At 43.1% G+C, this 22181-nt stretch overlaps 1 protein-coding gene across 2 annotated transcripts; it reads right to left on the reverse strand.

Moving 5' to 3' along the window:
• Positions 1–4024: 4024 nt before the first annotated feature.
• Positions 4025–21972, reverse strand: RCAN3 (RCAN family member 3). Of its 2 annotated transcripts, none has more exons than XM_040424488.1 (5): positions 21890–21972; positions 18482–18723; positions 14476–14649; positions 5928–6099; positions 4025–4762 (listed from the first exon to the last, which is right to left on the reverse strand). In XM_040424488.1, exons 2-5 carry the CDS (start codon positions 18680–18682, stop codon positions 4617–4619), a joined length of 693 nt encoding a protein of 230 aa, XP_040280422.1. In that variant the 5' UTR covers positions 18683–18723; positions 21890–21972; the 3' UTR covers positions 4025–4616. The 2 variants fall into 2 exon arrangements, with proteins under 2 accessions (XP_040280422.1, XP_040280423.1); XM_040424489.1 differs by lacking the exon at positions 21890–21972 and adding an exon at positions 21720–21811.
• Positions 21973–22181: the final 209 nt, after the last annotated feature.

Below are 22181 nucleotides of genomic sequence, written 5' to 3' on the forward strand. Positions count from 1 at the left end.
AGGGGTGTGTCTTTCCGTATCATGTCCAATCACGGTGTAAAAACATCTCAATGATCCAGAGAAATGGGAGGTCCCCAGAATTTCAAGTGTCATAGGAAAGAGACTGGATACTTATTTATATGCAAAATTTTAGTTTTTCCTTTTTAAAAAAAATTGCAAAAATGCCGTTTCGACTTTCTCATTATGGGTTATTGAGTGCAGATTGCTGGGAAAAAATATATATATTTTTTGTTTTTAGCACAAGATCTCAACATATCAAAATGTGAAAAAAGTGAAAGGGTCTGAAGATTTTCTGAATAAATTGTAAATGATAACAATGTTTGCCCATTTATCACACTTTGTGAGACTAACAATACCACCATGCTTGATGATTATTCTCTTTCATATTGAAGCCGATATTGGGGGCAACTGTTCTGATATATCACACAGCAAAACGAAACCATTTGCCCAGTGATAATAATGTGAGAACAGAGAGACGTAATTATTGACCAGCATGGTCAATCTGGTATGAAGATGACTTGGCCAGGAAGTGTAGGTCCAGCTTAAAGAGCATATATTGTCAGGAAAATGTTTTCCCATTGTTTAAATCAGGTTTTTATGTTCATGACCTTTAAAAAAAAAAACAACAACATTCCTAATACATTGACCTTTTCACACTGACCAGTTAGCCTCACGAAAGGCAGATAATTCCTGTTTACAGATATCACTTTTTGCATTCATCTCATTATCATAGGGCAGGATGACAGTGAAAGGGAAATCTGGCCATACACATTAGATAAATGTCAGCTACACTCACTAATTTTGGTGGGGTCGGTCACCCATCCAATATGCACAAAGGCCTTCTGACTTTCGACCCATGGCAGATGTCGAAGGGAGATAAGGACCTTGCATGAGTAAGGTGGCATGGAAAGGTTCAGAGAGCTCACCATTCAGCTTGAAAACTAACTAAAGTGCATGGCCGGGTTATAACATGGGATCACACCACTAACAATAGGGGATGAACACAGCTCACCTGCTTCCCCTTCCTGCAGGTCACAGAGCATGCCCACAACACAGGCAGGTTCTTACGTTTAGGTGACTGCTATACAAAAGATTTTTGAACTGCTCTTTATAGTTCACAGCATCAGCTCAGGTAAGATGGTTACACACATTACAATCAGAAAATAAAGATTACATTAGAAAAAAAATATCTTTCAGTATGTTTTAAATTACAATACAAATATAGGTGATATGTTCCCTCTATCATGTGGATCATTATTAAATATGTTGGCTTAAAAATATGACCACCATTAGACTTGAAGTTTCTGTTCTAATCCTTTGCCATAATAAACTGCTTACAAAGGAGCCCTTGGTCCACGGTGGTGTGGAATTACAGTATTTACTCTTACTGGTTGGATTATGTTGCTGCCTATTTTTGCATCAGACTGTAGGTTTTGTCTGTGAGGCTGACCATAGTATACCTAACTTTTAGAGACTGGGCTAGGCTAGCATAATGGATGTCACAGGCAATAACCCAGTTCACTGATGGCTTCTGGCAAGGGTCTACATTTGAAACCCATTGCCTACATGGAAGCAGGGAGAGGGATACTTGGCAACCATATATTTAGTGACTGGGCGTTTAATGGCTCAGGGTACGTTGACATGTGCAGCAGCGGATCCGGCAGGCTGTTCTAGCGGTGATTTATTTGCTGTCCAGCATAAATGCCAGGTTTCGGCCAGACAAAAACCACTGCATGCAACAGTTTTTGTCCGGCCGATAGCCGGCATTTAGGCCAATGCTGGACATGTGAACATAGTCTCAGTCTACCCCTGCCATAATGTATTTTATTCTTAGGCAAAAATCTGCTGACAGGTGTTCTTTATTAAACTGGCTGACCTGTTGCATGTACGCTTGGCAGCTGAAGGCATCTGTGTTGGTTCCATGTTCATATGTGCCCACAGTCACTTTTTCTGATCTAGAAATATATATATATATATATATGCATTTTTTCCTTTGTTTTCCATCGGTTTCCATGAAGCAAACTTAACACAGGCACATAGCAAATATTCTACAAATACTCCTGAAAAGGTAAAGAACCTGTATTAATAGAATCTACATTATGTTCCTTACATATGCCCCTTTATGTAGAACTGTTTATTTGAAATATATCCCCACAGGGGACCTAGAAATCTCGGTTTGAAGAATATTCTGAAACTCCATAAAAAGCAAAAAAAAAAAAAGCTCAAGCACCTATAAAATTTCTAGAGAAACGATACGGTTATTGTTGCTATATATACACACACACACACACACACACTAGTGTTAAAATGAATAGAAAAAAGAAAATTCTATTGAAACAGTATATTTTATAGCACATAGTACTAAAGAGTATTTGTAATGTTCTTAAATGCATACAGACATATCCTAGAGACAAACAGGACAGGACAGTACAAATTCTGGAGTTTCACCTCCTTTAAAAAGACTACCACTAAAAACGATGAACCTCAGCAACCTGACATTGTGTTGCTGCTGACATCCTATGCTGTAAGGTTTAGGAAAATCTGCCGACATTGCTGGACACCGCTATAAAATGCTGTTTGTTATCAAGCAGTAGTAACACAGAGTCTGCTGATCAGTAAACCCTCTCCCGATCAGCCATACTCATAGCAGGGAGATAACTTTTGTTTTCTATTGTAAAAGAAGGAAAAAACTGCATGCCCTCATGTTGGAAAACCTCCTTGTGTGTAAGGGCCCTTTAACATGGGTTTCATCAGAATGTGCTTTCCTGATCATTGCCCATTGTAAAACGGGCAACCATCAGCCAATAAACGAGTAAATGCTCATTTGGTGGCTGACAAATTCTGGCTGGTGGGCAGGACATCTCCCCTTGTACACAGGGAATCTTCTCCTGACAATGTAAAGTACAGTATATGAGGCAAGAACAATTGCAAAAATGATTATTCGTCTCCATACAGCTTCCATTGGCCAGTGTAAAGACTATTTAAACGAGCGCCGATCCACCTGCGATATCGACAATCCGTGCCCGTTATAGGTTGTTAAGGATCCTAATTTTGAGGTGATGAATGGCTGACCACACAATTGAATACTTGGCCCAAACATCACAGAGCTGTTGGTTAGGGATCCCCTGCCTAAGGTAACTTAGAGGTTTGGTTATTTTAGAAAATGTACTATAAAAAAAATAAGTTTATGTGGTTCATTTCTATTCCCAAATTCTTAATTACAATACAGTGTAACTAACAGTGATGACCACTTTACTACAGTAAGTGCACATGTGTACTTACACTCCACGTAAAACAAGACACAGTTTAACATTCACCTTATATGGCTTAGAGAAACACACTATAGACAGTACACCATCGGCATCAGGTTATAATAATGTTATAACATGTCATTTAAGGAGCCTTTTAGAGGCTGCATCCCACATAGCAGGCTTTAAAATACATTCACCATCATAGCAAAAATCAGCAGGTTTGAATAGTCCCATTGGCTTTAATAGGACCTAGGACATATCCTAAACAGGCAACGCTCTTAGAAAATGTATAGCTACAAGCAGCTGCTTAAGGTGCCCATACACCTTCAATAGCGGTCGGCTGAGCGAGTTGACCCCCATACATAAATATGCTTGTATGTGGGGCGAGAGGATAAAGCCACTGATCAATATCTCTAGTGGTGGCTCATCTGCCGGGAGAACAAAAGCATCAGACATTTAAATTCAATGCACCCATTCCTTCACTCCCCCAACATCATCTGTTGGAGGACAGTCAAGAGCTTCCTATACACATTAGATCGTTGGCAGGTTTGACAAAAATGGAGTCCATCCAACATTAGTTTAACGTGTATGGGGCTAGCTTTAGGCTTGCAATCATTTTTCATCTACCCTTCCAACCAAAGATTCACAGTTATATCCTTAGCGGTATAACTTAAGTTATTAAACCTAACAAATGAAAGCTGACAAGTCCAAGTTATAAAACACGCACATCCAAAATATAATGTATGTGGAGCGGGTCATTATCTGGTGCCTGCAATGTTCTTACCATGGTAGACACCCTATAATTGAGGGTCCTTTCCCGTGTTCTTTCCACTGATGTTAACGGAACAATAATACTGGAAGGACGACAATACTCCTCGGTGCTGCTACTTGCAGTTCATCATATGACAAAGAGCTGCACAGGCCACCATACCGGACCATCAGAGGCTGTGAGGAACTTGGCTGACTAAGGACAATGCCCCATACAAAAAAAGCTAATACCCTGTAGTTTAGACAAGTCGTCTATTTCACCGAAGCGTTTGGGAACAACTCTTCTTTAAGTGGTTAACTTCCTTGCTAAGAGGGATAGCCCCTTTAAAACAGTGGCATGGGACACAAAAATACATTTGACTGCCGTCAAAGTTTGGCTAAAACACTGATAAATGTGAGAAATGTAACAGATACATTATAGTAAATAAAAAGTACATGAAATAAATACGGCATTTATACCACGTTTGATAACATAACCTAGATTGTCTTTAGCTATGTACATAAAGTGAATATTAAGGTCTACATTTCCCTTTTTAAGATATGTCTTCCAATTCTATATATTTTTAAAATATTTTTAAACTGATAAAAGGCGTCAAACTAGTTTAAAGACGGACGCTTAGTCTGAACTATTTTTTGCTTCAGCGCCTTCATTTCATCCTCCTCTTCCTCATTTTCACTCTCACACACATGAACCACCACACTAGGAGTCGACTCTGTGCCTGCATGCAGTTCATACTTCTCCCCTGAAAAAAAAGAAGTTAAATCGGTGATAGGTAGAGAAGCACAAATAGAGGTATAAAAGTATCACTAGAATTTCGACAAAGGGGACAATACTACAAGATACCTAACCTATAACAAACTTTTACAAAACAATAGGTTACAGGTAAAAGATATAGGGGGGGGGGGGAATTTATCAAAACCGATGAAAAGGAAAACTGGCTTAGCTGCCCACAGCTACCAATCAGATTCCACCCTTCATTTTTCAGAGCTCCTTTGGAAAGGTGTAATCTGATTGGTTGCTAAGGACAGCTAAGCCAGTTTTCCTTTGCACCAGTTTTGATAGATCTCCCACACAGTGAAAAATATGGGAACAATGAAACACACATATCTAATGTTGAACATCGTTACTTTTCCTGATCTAACTCGGTCCAACATTCTGTGCTGATTAATTCCTTAATTAATTCCTCTCTTAATAGCCGTCAGAGCATTATTTTTCTGAAACAGAGCTCCAAATCCCCCGCATATCCATAAAGTTGAATGATAAAATTCTGACTATTTATGTCCACCACTAGAGGGAGCTCACACTTCTTTGGTGGCCATCACTAAAAGTCGCAACCAGTGATTGCAGCACATAGATTTACTAGGATGTGTGCGATGAAATATACATACAAATTTAAAAACTATCATTAACCTTCCTGATCCGGATTTCAGATCTGCACTATAACAGCACCACATATAAGTGTACTGCCCCATAAATAAGATTTAAAGGGAACCTGTCACCATGAAAACGCAGCAAAATCTGCAGGCTGCATGTTGTAGAGCAGGAGGAGCTGAGCAGACTGATCTACATGGTTGATAATCAGAACATTTCCTATAAAACTATATAAGTCCACCTTCTGGATATCAAAGCTCAAAATGAGAAGAAAATTCAATGAATAAATTAAAGTTTTGATGTATCATTTCCCATAAACTATAGTTAAATCTGCTCAGCTCTTCCTGCTCTATAACATGCTGCCCGCAGGTTTTGCTACATTTTCATGGGAACAAATCTGTTCCTTTAAAATCCAAAAAGAACATTTTTACATACGTCTGAAACTATTATGCAATGATATGTTATTTGCTATGTTATAATTGTTTTATTCCCATAGGTAAATATTCAGCTAGCTCTACTGGAGATGATGAACTTACCAGGCCCAAGCTTTGAAACCGCACATAGCAAATCATAGTTGAGCGTTGGTGTTGGGTCCCCGCTTTGTTTCCATCCTACAGGAGGAGATGCTGGTGGTGAAATCAGGAACTGTTTCGTTGGCTGAGGAGGTAACAGGAAGGATTTCTCTCCTTCTTCATTAGATACCTGGGCCTAGGGAATAAACAAAAGGGCAATCAATAGCATAGCAAAGCACTGGGCCACCCTAAAGTTGTAAAAAAAATCTAGAGTGTAGAGTAAGGGCTCATTCAGACGGCCGTATGCTATCCGCAAAAATGCGGATCCGTTTTTTTGCGGATTAGATGCTGACCCATTCACTTCTATAGGGGGCCCTTTTCTATTCCACGGTCCTGCAAAACAAATGAAACATGTCCTATACTTGTCCGTGAAAATCAGGACATGGCCCCATTGAAGTCTATGGGTCCGCAAAAGAACGGATAGCATTCAGTATTTTTGCAGACAGCATACGGCCGTCTGAATGAGCCCCAAATGTAATGGCGAAAGGTAGAGCTGTGCGAGAAAATTACCAGGAAATTTTTGTTGGAAAACTTCACATTGCTTTCTGTGAGGATTACCCTATTCACATGCAGTATCAATAACCTTCATATGGGAAGCAATGTATTACCTATGCAGGAGCAAATAGGGGCTCCAAATACTTTGGTGACATATTGTCATCTATGCTTTTAGCACCTATCTCCCAATATTATATTCACTTTGAATTTATCTCATTTAGCATGTTTTTTTTTCAAACCATCCCTTGTAACTTAATGTTACCATTTACACTTGTTTAAGGCTAGCCACTTACATTTCTTTGGTCAATCGCTATCTCTCATGACCCCTTCATAGACATGCAGGCTCTGCTGACCATGCATGTATCCTAAAAGGGAATAGTGGAGAAAGCCAAGCTCTTAAGATACATCTATCAGTGGCTTATCTCCCCAAGAACAAAAGTATTGCGCAGTTATAATTAAACACGCTAAATACTTCTCTCTCCCAACATTACCTGTCACAGGGGAGTCAGGAGGCCCCCACACAGATCTGATGGAAGGCCAGCCCTGCCAAATTTGAAGGGTTCAGCCCCAAATTATCTAATGTATGGCTCAATTAAAGCTAATCAAAATAGACAATGATCATTCATTGGATGAACTTTAACAACTAATTTTAGAGGACCAATGGCAGACCATTATCAACTGAAATCAGTGAAGTTTGAAATTTTGGGCAAACAGTTGGATGAAAGGGCTTTTGGGATGAAATATGTTTCCACAAAGATCATTTGTCCTTTGCCTATATGTGGAGCATGGTTTTCTGCTGCAAGTGGCTGCTGATACATGGGCCTGAACCCTAATCAATACCTTAACAAATAATAATAAAGGGGTTATCAGGGGTTAAAGGGAACCTGTCACCGGGATTTTGGGTATAGAGCTGAGGACATGGGTTGCTAGATGGCCGCTAGCACATCCGCAATACCCAGTCCCCATAGCTCTGTGTGCTTTTATTGTGTAAAAAAAAAAACGATTTGATACATATGCAAATTAACCTGAGATGAGTCCTGTATGTGAGATGAGTCAGGGACAGGACTCATCTCAGGTTAATTTGCATATCTATCAAATAGTTTTTTTTTTACACAATAAAAGCTCTATACACAAAATCCCGGTGACAGGTTCCCTTTAGGACTAAACTTCGCTCCATGGCTTCCTCTGCAGGTCTTGGGTCTCTGAGAATCAACATCCTGTTGACATGCATCATGTGACAGCTGCAGCCAATCTGGCCACAGAGGTGACCTGTCTCCCATGCGGAAAGTGACCCAGTGACGTACTGCATGAGTGACACGTCACGAATAAGGCCAATGATTGGCTGCAATGGTCATGTGACGAGCATCAACATGTTTTAATTCCTAGAGACCGGGGACTTCGAAGGTGTCCATGGAACGAGGCAGTCAGAATCCAGTGGCGGGGACCAGGTATCAAGTATAAACTCCACCATGGGGTAACCCCTTTAAAGGTATTTACATTTTTATATTACTCTATGTAGGAAAAAAGACAGTGTTCTGGAGCACTCACGTGTGAACCTGCATCATGCCAACAAGAAAAGACCTGAGAAAAAATTGGCACCACTCTTTAAACTGGGAAAAGTCATCACAGTAAGAAGTATTGTCTACAAAAGGAATAACCATTTTTCCATGACTGTATGCTATGAAGAATGTGTTCCACCATGCTATGGATGCATAGACTGGACCAGCAAAACATATTACTACTTGTGCAGTAGACTCTGCTGCCATTTAAAGGGAACCTGTCACCGGGATTTTGGGTATAGAGCTGAGGACATGGGTTGCTAGATGGCCGCTAGCACATTCGCAATACCCAGTCCCCATAGCTCTGTGTGCTTTTATTGTGTAAAAAAAAACAACAACCACGATTTGATACATATGCAAATCAACCTAATATGTGTCCTGTACGCAGAGCCGGCCTTAGGTGTCCAGGCGCCCTGTGCGAGCTAACCTTGTGGCGCCCCCCCCCCCCCCAAAAAAAAAAAAAAAAAAAACACTGCTTGTTGCTGGCATCATGGCATAGGCTGGCTGACTATCCAACCAAGTAGTTACCAGCCCACACACCCCAAAGGCCGGTGTAGTGTAATGCGCACTCTGCTGTGAAATTTCCCTAACCCATCGTTGTGCGCAGTGCGCCCCCCCCAATATAATAAACATTGGTGGCACAGTGCGCCCCCCCCAACACCCCAGTATAATAAACATTGGTGGCGCAGTGCGCCCCCCCAACACCCCAGTATAATAAACATTGGTGGCGCAGTGCGTCCTCCCCCAACACCCCAGTATAATAAACATTGGTGGCGCAGTGCGCCCCCCCCCCCAACACCCCAGTATAATAAACATTGGTGGCGCAGTGCGCCCCCCAACACCCCAGTATAATAAACATTGGTGGCGCAGTGCGCCCCCCCAACACCCCAGTATAATAAACATTGGTGCCGCAGTGCGCCCCCCCAACACCCCAGTATAATGAACATTGGCGCAGTGCGCCCCCCTCAATATAATAAACATTGGTGGCGCAGTGGGCAGTGCCAATGAGGGTTAAAAAATAAAAAAATAATTAACTCACCTCCTCCAATAGATCGTCTTCTGTTCTTTCTTTATGACCTGTCAAAGGACCTGTGGTGACATCACTGTGCTCATCACATGATACATCACCATGGTAATGGGTCATGTGATGAGCTCAGTGACCACAGGTCCTGAAGAAAGACCGGCAGCTACGCAATCAACTGGAGGAGGTGAGTTAATTTTTTTAAATTATTTTTTAACCCTCATTGGCACTTCCCACTGAGCCACCAACGTTTCTTATACTAGGGGGGGCGCACTGAGCCACCAATTATGTTTCTTATACTGGGGGGGGGCGCACTGAGCCACCAACGTTTCTTATAATAGGGGGGGCGCACTGAGCCACCAACGTTTCTTATACTAGGGGGGGCGCACTGAGCCACCAATTATGTTTCTTATACTGGGGTGTTTGGGGGGGGGGGCGCGCACTGTGCCACCAACGTTTCTTATACAAATACAGGAGGCGGGTGCTGGAATCAAATAGCCGGCACCCGACCTCTGTGACAGGGAGCTGCGATCAGCGGCAGTTAACCCTTCAGGTACCGCACCTGAAGGGTTAACTCAACTGCAGCGGATCGCAGCTCCCTGTCACAGAGGTCGGGTGCCGGCTATTTGATTCCAGCACCCGCCTCCTGTATTTGTATTACAGGTCAGTATTCTTCATTGGTGGCGCAGTGGCCACAGCCCCTCCCCTCCCCCTCCAGTCTCTTTTCTTATTGGCAGCGGCGGGGGCAGCAGGCAGGTCAGACAGGGGAGGGGGAGATGGAGGGGGCGCCCCGAGGGAGAACACAAGTACAGCCTCGCCTGCCGCAGATTACATTGCGAGCTGTCGGCCGCCCAGCGCCCCTGTTACTATGGCGCCCTGTGCGGCCGCACAGCCCGCACACCCCAAAGGCCGGCCCTGCCTGTACGTGAGAAGAGTCCAGCGTCAAGGAGCCCAGCACCGCCCCGCATCCTCAGAATCTCCTCTTTACTCCCCAATGTCAGAAAGCCAGAGCGCGGTAATCTCTCGATGAGCGATCTAGCGCATGCGCAGTTCCTTCCCTGAGGCTGATGCCAGCACAGGGAAGGAACACTATGATGACATTGCGCATGCGCTAGCTCGTGCATCGTGAGATTACGGCGCTCTGGCTTTCTAACGTCGGGGAGCAAGGAGGAGATTCTGAGGATTCGGGGCGGTGCTGGGCTCCTTCACGCTGGACTCATCTCACGTACAGGACACATCTCAGTTTCATTTGCATTTGTATCAAATCGTTTTTTTACACAATAAAAGCACACAGAGCTATGGGGACTGGGTATTGTGGATGTGCTAGCGGCCATCTAGCAACCCATGTCCTCCGCTCTATACATCAAATCCCAGTGACAGCTTCCCTTTAAAGATTCCCTATCATTTGGACCTCATGAACCTAGCTGTACTGGTACAAGTTCATAGTTATAGGAACACCTGCATGAACCTTTTATCATTATTAAATTTCAACAATAACAGAGGCTACTGGCAGGCTGAGGCTTGGAAGTGGTTTTGCTTTTCTTGAAATCCCAAGAAACTTCTTTTATTTAGTATTAAGTTGCACCATCCTTCAGTTTGCTGATGTCTTACATTGCCAAGAGCTTTCTAATCATGCTTGTTCTAGAGCATAGTCTCTCTGCAGTCATTAACACTCATGAATATTTCATAGTTTTCCTAATGATAGTTCATTAACATGTGTTTTTCTTAACATGGAAAAAATATATAAGTTTTGTTTTTGTGCTGATTTCCCTTAATTATGATTAAAATACAACAACATTTCATGCATGGAGCATTAGAAAGATGCAATAAAAACAGTACATTCAGGTCCCTTTATTTCTCCATATTTTATTGGGTTTCAGCCTTGTTCTAAAATTGATAACATTCATTTACTTCTCATCAACCTAAACACAATACCACATACCTACTGTAAATTCAGAGTTGTCAAATTTAGCCGAATTTACTGGAAAAAAAACCCTGAAATATGACCTATATATACACAATGCATTTGGAAAGTCTTCAGACCCTTTCACTTTTTTACATTTTGTTGTGTTGCGGCCTTGTGCAAAATAAAGTAAAGAAAAAAAATCAAGCTTCCCCCCATTAACCTCGCTTGATGAGAAAGTGAAAGCAGAATTATTTTTTTTTCCTAATTTATTAAAAAAAGAAAACTAACATTTCCCATTGACATAAGTAGGGATGAGCGAAACAACTTCGGATAAAATATCCGAAGTCGATTCGCATAATACTTTGTTTGAATACTGTACGGAGCGGTACCTTGGAACCAAACCTGAGTTCGGGAAATGTTTTTTTACAGTAGAAAATCGCAAGGTAATAACTTCGGCTCATAGGAGCCAATACATTCTAATACTGTTAGGAGCGCTCGCCCCGTACAGTATTCAAATGAAGTATTATGCGAATCGACTTCGGATGTTTCATCCGAAGTCGTTTCACTCATCCCTAGACATAAGTATTCAGACCCTTTGTTATGACACTTTAAATTTCTCTCTGGGGGCCACCCATTTCTCTTGATCATCATTGAGATGATTATATAATGTCTCACAGCTGACAATGCAGCAAAAACCAAGCCACGAGGAGGAAAGAACTGCCTGTAGAGCTCAGAGATAAGATTGTGTGGATGTACAGATCTAAAGAAGGGTATACAAAATTTCTGCTGCACTGAAAGTTCCCAAGAGCACAGTGGCTTCCATAATTCTTAAATGGAAGACGTTTAGAACAACCTCTTCCTAGAGCCGGCTGCTCACCAAACTAAGTAATCTGGGGAGAATGGGCTTGGTAAAAGAAGTGACCAAGAACCAATGGTCACTCTAGCTGAGCTCCAAAGATCCTTTGTGCAGATGGTAGAAACTTGCAGAAGGTCAACCATCACTGCAGCACTCCACCAATCTGAGCTTTATGGCAAAGAGGCCAGAAATAAACATAAAGATTGAACTTTTTGGCTTCAATTCTAAGTGTCATGTCTGGAGGAAACTAGGCACTGCTCATCACCTGCCCAATACCATCCCTACAGTGAAGTATGGTGGTGGCAACATCATGCTTTGGGGGTGTTTTTCAGCAGCTGGGATAGGGACACTGGTCAAGGTTGAAAGAAACCTGAGAGAGCAAAGTACAGAGATATTCTTAATAAAAACCTGATCCAGAGTGCTCTGGAACTCAGAATGGGCCAAAAGTTCACCTTCCAACACGACAGTTCTGTGGACAATTCTGTAATTGTCCTTGATTGGCCAGCCTGAGCCCCAACTTGGCCATGGTTGTGTGCATGAGCCCTAATGGTGGCACCAAATGGCTATGTGAACATGGCTGCCTTGGTGTTTTATGGGTACATATAGTACTAGGGCATATGTATATTGTATGATCAATATTGATGTTTCTGCCACAAAAATGACTACGCCAATGAAAGTACATTAAGTGCCACCATGTGTGTACTACAGCTATTACTACTACTGCTGGTAACTAGGAATTTCCTACCAACAAAATGGACACGCTCACTATGTAGATAAAAAGCATGTAGGTCCCTCCTCCTAAACTTCCTGGCTTAAAGGGAACCTGTCACCGGGATTTTGTGTATAGAGCTGAGGACATGGGCTGCTAGATGGCCGCTAGCACATCTGCAATCCCCATAGCTCTGTGTGCTTTTATTGTGTAAAAAAAACTGATTTGATACATATGCAAATTAACCTGAGATGAGTCCTGTACGTGAGAGGAGTCAGGGATCACAGCAGCATGTCCGGTGTGTCTGTTTATTGGAAGCCAAGAGGGCACACACAAAAGAGTATGACGTTTCGCAGTAGCCTTTATCCAGTATACAATTACTATACATGGGCCAACATATATACACCAAGGTGATCACTCCTATAACATCTCAGAGCCAATCAGCTGGAGGTTCAAACAAATCAGAGCATGTGTGACAATTAAAAGCGGCCTGAACTCCAATCAGGCTGTGAGTAATAATAAAGCCATATATACCTGATTCCACATTAGATAAGACCCGATTCCGTCCACCATACTTACACCTCAAGTCGGCGTCTCAATAAGCTTCTTGCGCATGTCTGTGACGTCACCATGTAGTAGTGTGGGCGTGCTGCCGTCCGAAGTCACAGGGATGCAACCGCACCCACTCCAGCAGCCACACCTAACGCAGCCAATGAGCGTTCGCATCCAGGACACAAGGTCACGTGCGTCACGCGTCACCCGCTCACGTGACCGTCACATGACAGGCGCAAGGTCCTACATCATCCACAAGAAAAACAAAACATAAAGGATATTATATATATACACCTCATGCATCTAGCCACGGATGTCCAGATGGGGACATAAAATATGTCTCACACACACCTGGTCACATCCATGAAAAAGCCAGATGAATTGCCAAAAAGACATCAGAAACAAGTATCCTGTACATCAATACATAACTGGTGGTGACTGATATATAATCAGATTATAGACATTGACTTAGAGGACAGAGAAGGAAAAAAACAGATGGGAAAATGAGAACCAGTATGTGTAGATGGAGTCAGTGACTTGAATATAAAACTGTACCCTGAGCGGGACAGATAATAAAGTGCAAAAAGGTGCAAAAATATACCTAGAAATACAGTATAAAAACATATATATACTGAATCGGACAGGAATGCATGAAAATATTCTTCCTATCTATGCTATTTACATTAAATTCAATGTTGAGTCCCTGGGGTTGTAAGGACTGCAATGTAAAGATCCATTTGAGCTCTTTCTTTCTTAACATACGTTCCCTGTCACCCCCTCTCCTGGGAATCTGAACCGAGTCGATGACCCAGAATCTCAATTGACTGACAGAGTGTCCACAATCATTGAAGTGTTTAGCCACTGGCTTGTCCAACATTTTTTTTTTTAAACTTTTTTCCCCTTGCAGTTTCTTGATGTCAGGGTATACATTGAGGGAGGAGAGTTAAAAACAGACCTGTACAAAAAGCCTACGGATAGGAACAACCTTTTAAGACATGACAGTAGTCACCCGCGCCGCATGCTTGACTCCTTGCTTTGGAGCCAGATGCTGCGTGTGAGGCGAGTGGTATCGGAGACATATTTTATGTCCCCATCTGGACATCCGTGGCTAGATGCATGAGGTATAGATATAATATCCTTTATGTCCTCTTTTCTTTGAGGATAATACAGGACCTTGCGCCTGTCATGTGAGGGTATAACACCCTGAAATGAACTGCATCTTAAAAATAAAAAAATCTATAATAATGATAAAAATGCCTCAGTATGTTCTCCTTAGTAAGCCTCATAGTAAAAAAGTAGTAGAGAACAGGAATACAGTGCTTACTGGTACTTTTCATATAATTTATATTTTTCCTATATGTACTAGAACCCAAACTTCCTCTAAAATAAAAGGCAATCATGCATTATACTGTACCTGGGCAAAATACAATTTCAGCTTCTTTCCATTAAAGTCAGACTCATGCAGTTCAATTCTTGCTCGAGCTGCTGCTTCTGGGTTACTAAAATTAATTCTCACTCTCCTGAAGCTTTTAAACAACTGGAAAGAAACCTGGTCATCATATATTGTAAAAAGAGCTTTGAATCTTTCCTGCAAGAAGGTGAAGAAAATCGGCACAAGTTAGCACGTTCAATAAAAAAAAAAATACACAGTATAAACATATATATTGACGAAAAGAATAACCCACCAAGAAGGAGTTGTTGGAATGGAATGAAGCTTTCTCTGTGTGAATGTACTGATGATATATGGAAGAGATTACAATATTAGAGCCAAAGGGTACGTTTATTGGGGAAAACTGTACAACTGAATGGAGGGTCTAGTAGCAGGGCGTGCTGCCTCTTGCCCGGATACAAGATGAGATACAGTTGGGCATGGAGACATACAGGTTCCAGATCCTATGGCACATTTACCCACAATTGTTGCAGCTGGACCCGTCTTGCATACTTTTAACAAGCTGGTCACATTGGCATGACTGGCAATAAATATGGTGACCGGGTGCCAAGAAAGTGTTGCAATCTGGCAGAAAACACCCCTGGGAAACCCTTCCTGCTGAAAAATGCCAGTTGGAAGCCCTGCCATGAGAAGAGGCAACACATGTGGCCGCAGCATGTCCTGCACGTATCGCTGAGCTATTAGTGTGCCTCATATAACTACTAGGGGTGACCGGCTGTCATATTGTTTTACATAGGACTGAAGTGTTCATCATCAGGCCTCCATACCCAAACTAGACTGTTGTATGATCCCACACAACCTGAATCTATTACTAAAGACACTATGGCTCCAGTCCTTAGCAGTCCAGGTTTCTAGTTCACAACACCACTGCAAACAAATGTGATGTTGGCTCACTGTCAATGGCAGGAAACTTCACAAGCGCCATGACCCCAAATGTTCTTGGACAATGTAGGAGCGGCTTGTGCTTGTTAGCAGATCAGACGATCCTCTCTACTAGTGGTTTGTCTGCCCCCGGAGCCTGTTCACCGTGTGTGTGCGCATGACCTCATGTAACCACTGCTCCCAACAGCCAGGTATGAACAGTCTAGATGGCTGCCAATTCATCGAAATGACCATCCTGCTCCTCTCAGTCCATTAATGTTTGTCACCTGGGAAAAATGTCTTCAAGTGCAACGTAGAGGCATGTCTAGCAGGTAGGGTTTTCCAAGACTTTTATAGCGATGACTTATCCCCTACATAGGTAATCAGTATCTGATCAGTGTGGGTCTGACACCCTGGACCCCCACCAATCAGCTGTTTTAGAAGGCACCAGCACTCGCATTAGCACCATGGCCTTCTCTCTGCTCACCAAGCACAGTGACTTACATTGTATGGCGGCTGTGCCTAATATCACAGCTCAGTTCCATTCACTTCTATGGGGCTGAGCAGCACCTAGGCCATGTGACAGATGAACGTAACGTCACATATCCTTGGCTAAGCTGCGAGAAGGCCATGGCACTACTGCAAGGAGCTGATCAGCTGGGATCCTGGGTGGCGGACCCCCACCGATCAGATACTGATGACCTAACCAGAGGATAGCTCATCAGTATACAGGGAGTGCAGAATTATTAGGCAAGTTGTATTTTTGAGGATTAATTTTATTATTGAACAACAACCATGTTCTCAATGAACCCAAAAAACTCATTAATATCAAAGCTGAATATTTTTGGAAGTAGTTTTTAGTTTTAGCTATTTTAGGGGGATATCTGTGTGTGCGCAGGTGACTATTACTGTGCATAATTATTAGGCAACTTAACAAAAAACAAATATATATCCATTTCAATTATTTATTTTTACCAGTGAAACCAATATAACATCTCAACATTCACAAATATACATTTCTGACATTCAAAAACAAAACAAAAACAAATCAGTGACCAATATAGCCACCTTTCTTTGCAAGGACACTCAAAAGCCTGCCATCCATGGATTCTGTCAGTGTTTTGATCTGTTCACCATCAACATTGCGTGCAGCAGCAACCACAGCCTCCCAGACACTGTTCAGAGAGGTATACTGTTTTCCCTCCTTGTAAATCTCACATTTGATGATGGACCACAGGTTCTCAATGGGGTTCAGATCAGGTGAACAAGGAGGCCATGTCATTAGATTTTCTTCTTTTATACCCTTTCTTGCCAGCCACGCTGTGGAGTACTTGGACGCGTGTGATGGAGCATTGTCCTGCATGAAAATCATGTTTTTCTTGAAGGATGCAGACTTCTTCCTGTACCACTGCTTGAAGAAGGTGTCTTCCAGAAACTGGCAGTAGGACTGGGAGTTGAGCTTCACTCCATCCTCAACCCGAAAAGGCCCCACAAGCTCATCTTTGATGATACCAGCCCAAACCAGTACTCCACCTCCACCTTGATGGCGTCTGAGTCGGACTGGAGCTCTCTGCCCTTTACCAATCCAGCCACGGGCCCATCCATCTGGCCCATCAAGACTCACTCTCATTTCATCAGTCCATAAAACCTTAGAAAAATCAGTCTTGAGATATTTCTTGGCCCAGTCTTGACGTTTCAGCTTGTGTGTCTTGTTCAGTGGTGGTCGTCTTTCAGCCTTTCTTACCTTGGCCATGTCTCTGAGTATTGCACACCTTGTGCTTTTGGGCACTCCAGTGATGTTGCAGCTCTGAAATATGGCCAAACTGGTGGCAAGTGGCATCTTGGCAGCTGCACGCTTGACTTTTCTCAGTTCATGGGCAGTTATTTTGCGCCTTGGTTTTTCCACACGCTTCTTGCGACCCTGTTGACTATTTTGAATGAAACGCTTGATTGTTCGATGATCACGCTTCAGAAGCTTTGCAATTTTAAGAGTGCTGCATCCCTCTGCAAGATATCTCACTATTTTTGACTTTTCTAAACCTGTCAAGTCCTTCTTTTGACCCATTTTGCCAAAGGAAAGGAAGTTGCCTAATAATTATGCACACCTAATATAGGGTGTTGATGTCATTAGACCACACCCCTTCTCATTACAGAGATGCACATCACCTAATATGCTTAATTGGTAGTAGGCTTTCGAGCCTATACAGCTTGGAGTAAGACAAATGCAAAGAGGATGATGTGGTCAAAATACTCATTTGCCTAATAATTCTGCACGCAGTGTAGAAATCTCAGAAAACCCCTTTATGGACCAGACAAATATTTCATTTTTTCATCTTGGCATTCCAGACTATAAACCCTATATTATAGGGTACCTAAACCTTTACGCAAAGCAAGGAAGGTGCAGCGACGCTTCTCAGAGTGCTCTGCACCTACCTCTCACATCGCCGCTGCTCTGCTTTAGCAGCATACGGAGTACGGATCCATAGAAAGTATAAATGGTCTGTACTCTGCATGCAGCAAAAGCAGAACAGATCTGATACAAACTGAAAGTTTAGATTGCTCTAAGAACTGTTGCTGCACCAACCGTGCTTTGGGTAAAGCTTTAGGTACCCTTTCATTTTTGCATCAACAGGAATCAATAAGTCTTTATTTTTTATGTTGGGTATTTTGTACTTCTTATTTTTAGGGTATACTTTCATTAGTATTTACATTTTATTAATGTGATTTTGGAGGTACAAGCCCAAAAATCCTCCATTTTTTTTCACCCTGTTCATTTGTTAGGGTATATATTTAAAAGGGAGTCTGTCAGCAGTTTTGATTATGCTAAACTGCAGACAGCACTTGGTAGGGAAGAGCAGTACAAACATCCCTTATGTGGACATTTTATTATCAGGGTAGTCCGAGTATGAACTTATATTCTTCCAGATTCTGCAAGTGCCCAGGAGGCAGTACTTCACTGTGAAGTGCTCCCTCACCCCTCAGCTATGAGTAACAGCTGTAGCGTCCAACAAGGAGACCAACTACAGCCATCACTCAGAGCACTAAGATGGCAACATCCCTTAAACTGGTCTTCAAACAGAGAGGAGAATAACTCCATAGGCATACATACCTTCTGATCCTCTAACTCAAAGACGGATTCATGTACATTACACGCAAACAGAGATGTTGGAAGGTCACTAAAATCCATCAATTCTTCAAGGTCATCGTCATTTTCACCAAAGATCATCTCTTCCTCCTCCTCCTCCTCTTCTTGGTCACTACTGTATATATCCGCGCTTTCATTCCAGGACTTCATGGTGTCTCTCAACATTGTTTAACTTAAAAACCTCACGGACTCCTGGTCAAGAAAACCTGTAGAAAACTTACAGTTAATGAATACTGGGGAATAGGGGGAAACAATTTAAGTTTTAGCCATACCTTCTCCCTTCATTCACATTGTCTTGAACATGATGGACATGTGTCTATTATCAGCTATACTATGTACATATAACACACTTAAAAGGGTCACTCAAGGCAAAAACTAAAACATCCGCCTTTGGCCATATATGCTTCCAAAGTTTCATCCACCTGAATGGTGTCATTACAGAGATCCCATGCTGTCCCCTACTAGGCCGCACCTGAAGCCTGTGCTGACCTGTGCCACCTCAGAGTCAGTATAAGAAGATAGTATTACATAATGCTACGATGATAACTATCCCTTGCAGGATACTAACAGGACACCAGGGATGATGGGGCTTGTATAATTGCCTCTGTCAGGGTCCATGACACACCAGTTTCACCACTGCCCGCTAACAGGAGAGGTAAAGAATATATGGCTGACTCAGTTAGTCTCCTGGAGAAAGGAAAGTCATGGAGACAGTAGCCACCTGGCGATACAATGTGAAAATAGGAACAAAGGGGGGAATTCATCAAGCCCTCTCTACCCGAGACATGGCACCATGATTTTTGAACAATATTTTGTGTAAAAAAATTGCAATTCTATGCATACGAAATGTCATTCTTGAGAAATCCACCAAAAGCCAATGTAAAAGTAAAGACCACATATTATAATGTTCTCGACTATACATTAGAAATATTACATGTAGCAGTACAATCAATAGGTCTGCAGAAATACCAGCGCCCATATAAAAGTACCATTCTACGCCCCTATATCAGCATTGCCCAAATCCTAGAGTCCCATGTCTTCTGATACAGAAGATCTACCCAAGTCCTAGGGTGTTTGGGACCGCTCAATCTTGACATAATATTCTGGCGGAGTATCCCATCTATCCTTATGAAAAATCAGACGTATGCTTTAGACGAGTAGCATGAAAACCCATTCCGTAAGCGTGGAAATTCAGAGCTTGCACAAGTGTCTGGCCAGTTTCCAAGGTAACAGGAATGCATGGCACAAGCCCCGCACTGGCAAACCCGTAAACAGGGTCACATCGACAGCTCTCTGAGCAAAACATGCCCCAGTATACCTCCATTCGATCACTTGTCACCTGCATCTGATCCCACAGGGGCCGTGTGCCCGATCTGAGGAATGCTGCTACGTCTGAAGAGATTTCTCATTCTGATACCAAGAAGCCACATAACTTTCTCACAGAGCGAGGGCAGCACTGAAAGATAGCATCTATTCCATATCACATGCACGCCTCTGTAGTGGGCTGCAAGCTTACAGTCGGCTTATATGCTTCGTTTGTGGGAAATCATGTCAGCGGTTTATGACAAAACCATCTGAAGGCCCCAATCCCCATACCAGAGCCATCGTGTGGTCAAAAGTGGAACTGCAAGTGATCATCAATTCTCAGAAACTTTCTCATCCATCAGATGCTTTTCTATACACATGATTCTGTTACCGGATTATCATAGTAATATAGGTATAGTAGTATAGCAGTATTAACATTTAAAGGGGTTTCCCCATTGTACAAAGGGATGGTATATTAGCGGATTTACAGCTGCAGTTTTTGCTGCATATCAGATCCCCACCAATCATAAAGTGATGGCATAAACTATTGATATGCCACCAGTTTCCTTAAATGGAATGAACAGGTTTTTTTTATCATCAAAGATTGTTGTTTGCCTAGTCAGTATTTAATACGAAGGGACCTGGAAAGCTATTTAAACTCTGACCTTAGAAAAGAACTAAATCAGGTATTTTTGGGGGCTACGTAAGGGTATATTCGCACCTGTGGCATGCCCGATCCGACAAAAATGCAGGCTGTTGGCCAGACAAAAATCGTTGCATGCAATGTTTGTTTTTCGACACATCTTGAGATATTTGTGTCCCATAAACTCAAAATCTACAGGTTGGCCCACAAAAAAGGTAGCCTGCCTCCAATATCTCCAAATCAAACTGCCTAATAGTAAATCTCTCTTAGTTGCCCATAGCAACCAGATCTGATTGGTTGCTATGGACAACTAAGGCAGATTTACTAAGCTCTGTACACTTTTGTTTTTTTTAAAAAAGGATAGGGGATAAGTCTAATTGGCAGGGGTCTAATGCAGGTCACCAAAAAGGGGGCCCACCGCCCACACCCTCCTGGGCAGACCTGCAAATGAGATCATACTTAGCCGGTCACTGGCCTCAGCTGCATGGCTATCAATATCTACTTTGACATCACTTCTGCCCATCGTGCCCCCCTTGCGCCATGTCAAATGGTCATGTGACACAAGGGAGGCAGGTTACTTCTGCAGCCAGTGATGGGCAGCAGCAGCAGCATCAAAGCGGATGACGACAGCGGGAGACCCAAGAGAGGCAGCCAGGGAGCGAAGGAGCTGGGACCCAGAGGCAGAGAGCAGGCAAGTGTGCTTCCATTTGCTGGTCTGCTCAGGAAGGATGGGGGTGCCAAAACCCCTTTAAGGAGTAGGAAAATCCTTTGAAAACTAGCGTGCAGCTTTGATTTCCATCCCTAGAGGACAAGTATAGCCTGGTGATTTCAAGGGGCACCACATAACCCTTTCCTGGCATCAGTGCCGGAGAATGAACGCTTGCTGCAAGACGCCACCACAGATTACCACGTACACTGGGGTCTCAGGTCACCCCTTTTTCTGGGACCTTGAGAGCGCATTTTTGGGGAGATTAAAGGACCTCTGTAACACAGGCCAATATGTAGGTGCACTTGGGTCCCTCCAGGGCAAGCCTTGGGATTGGGGTAAAAGAGGTGGTCCTCATCAGAACTCGGATCCCAACTCTGTCACACAATGCACATCATTTGCTTCTCAGATTCACTGAAACCTCCTGAAAGTTGGAAGCAGATGCAACATGATGGATTAGAAATCATCTGCCAGGAGAAGTCCATGCAGCCCCTGCCTCCTAATATCAGGAAGGAAGTACACAGCAGCCGGGAACTAATAATCCCTACCCCAGTAAACAGATCATGGAGAGCCACCTATACACCAGAGCCATCAGGAGGGAGAACCGGTGACATGATCCCCTGTACTGCCCCCTCCCCTCGTACTAAGTGGTACAGTCCGCAGCCGTGTGCGCCATCACTCAGCAGTGACCTTGTCCCCCGCCCAGGAGCACACTTACCTGATAACCCGACACCTGCGGCCCCGCCCCTCATCCCCGGCTGCGTCCTCTGCTATTTCCTAGTAGGCTAAAGGACCTCTGATGACATCATGCCCACGTGACCAGACTTCACTGGGCGGAGCCATGCCAGGCATCGTGTTGTTTTCCCTAGCTTCTTGACAGCTGGAAGCAGGAGGTGAGCCGCTGCACTGGGATGTGATGCTCTGCAGGGACTGTGGTTGCACTGGGATACAATGCTCTGCAGGGACTGTGGTTGCACTGTGATCCAATGCTCTAGGTGCACTGGGATGCA

Source organism: Bufo bufo, chromosome 3 (genome assembly GCF_905171765.1).
Source record: "Bufo bufo chromosome 3, aBufBuf1.1, whole genome shotgun sequence".
Taxonomy (NCBI): Eukaryota; Metazoa; Chordata; class Amphibia; order Anura; family Bufonidae; genus Bufo; species Bufo bufo.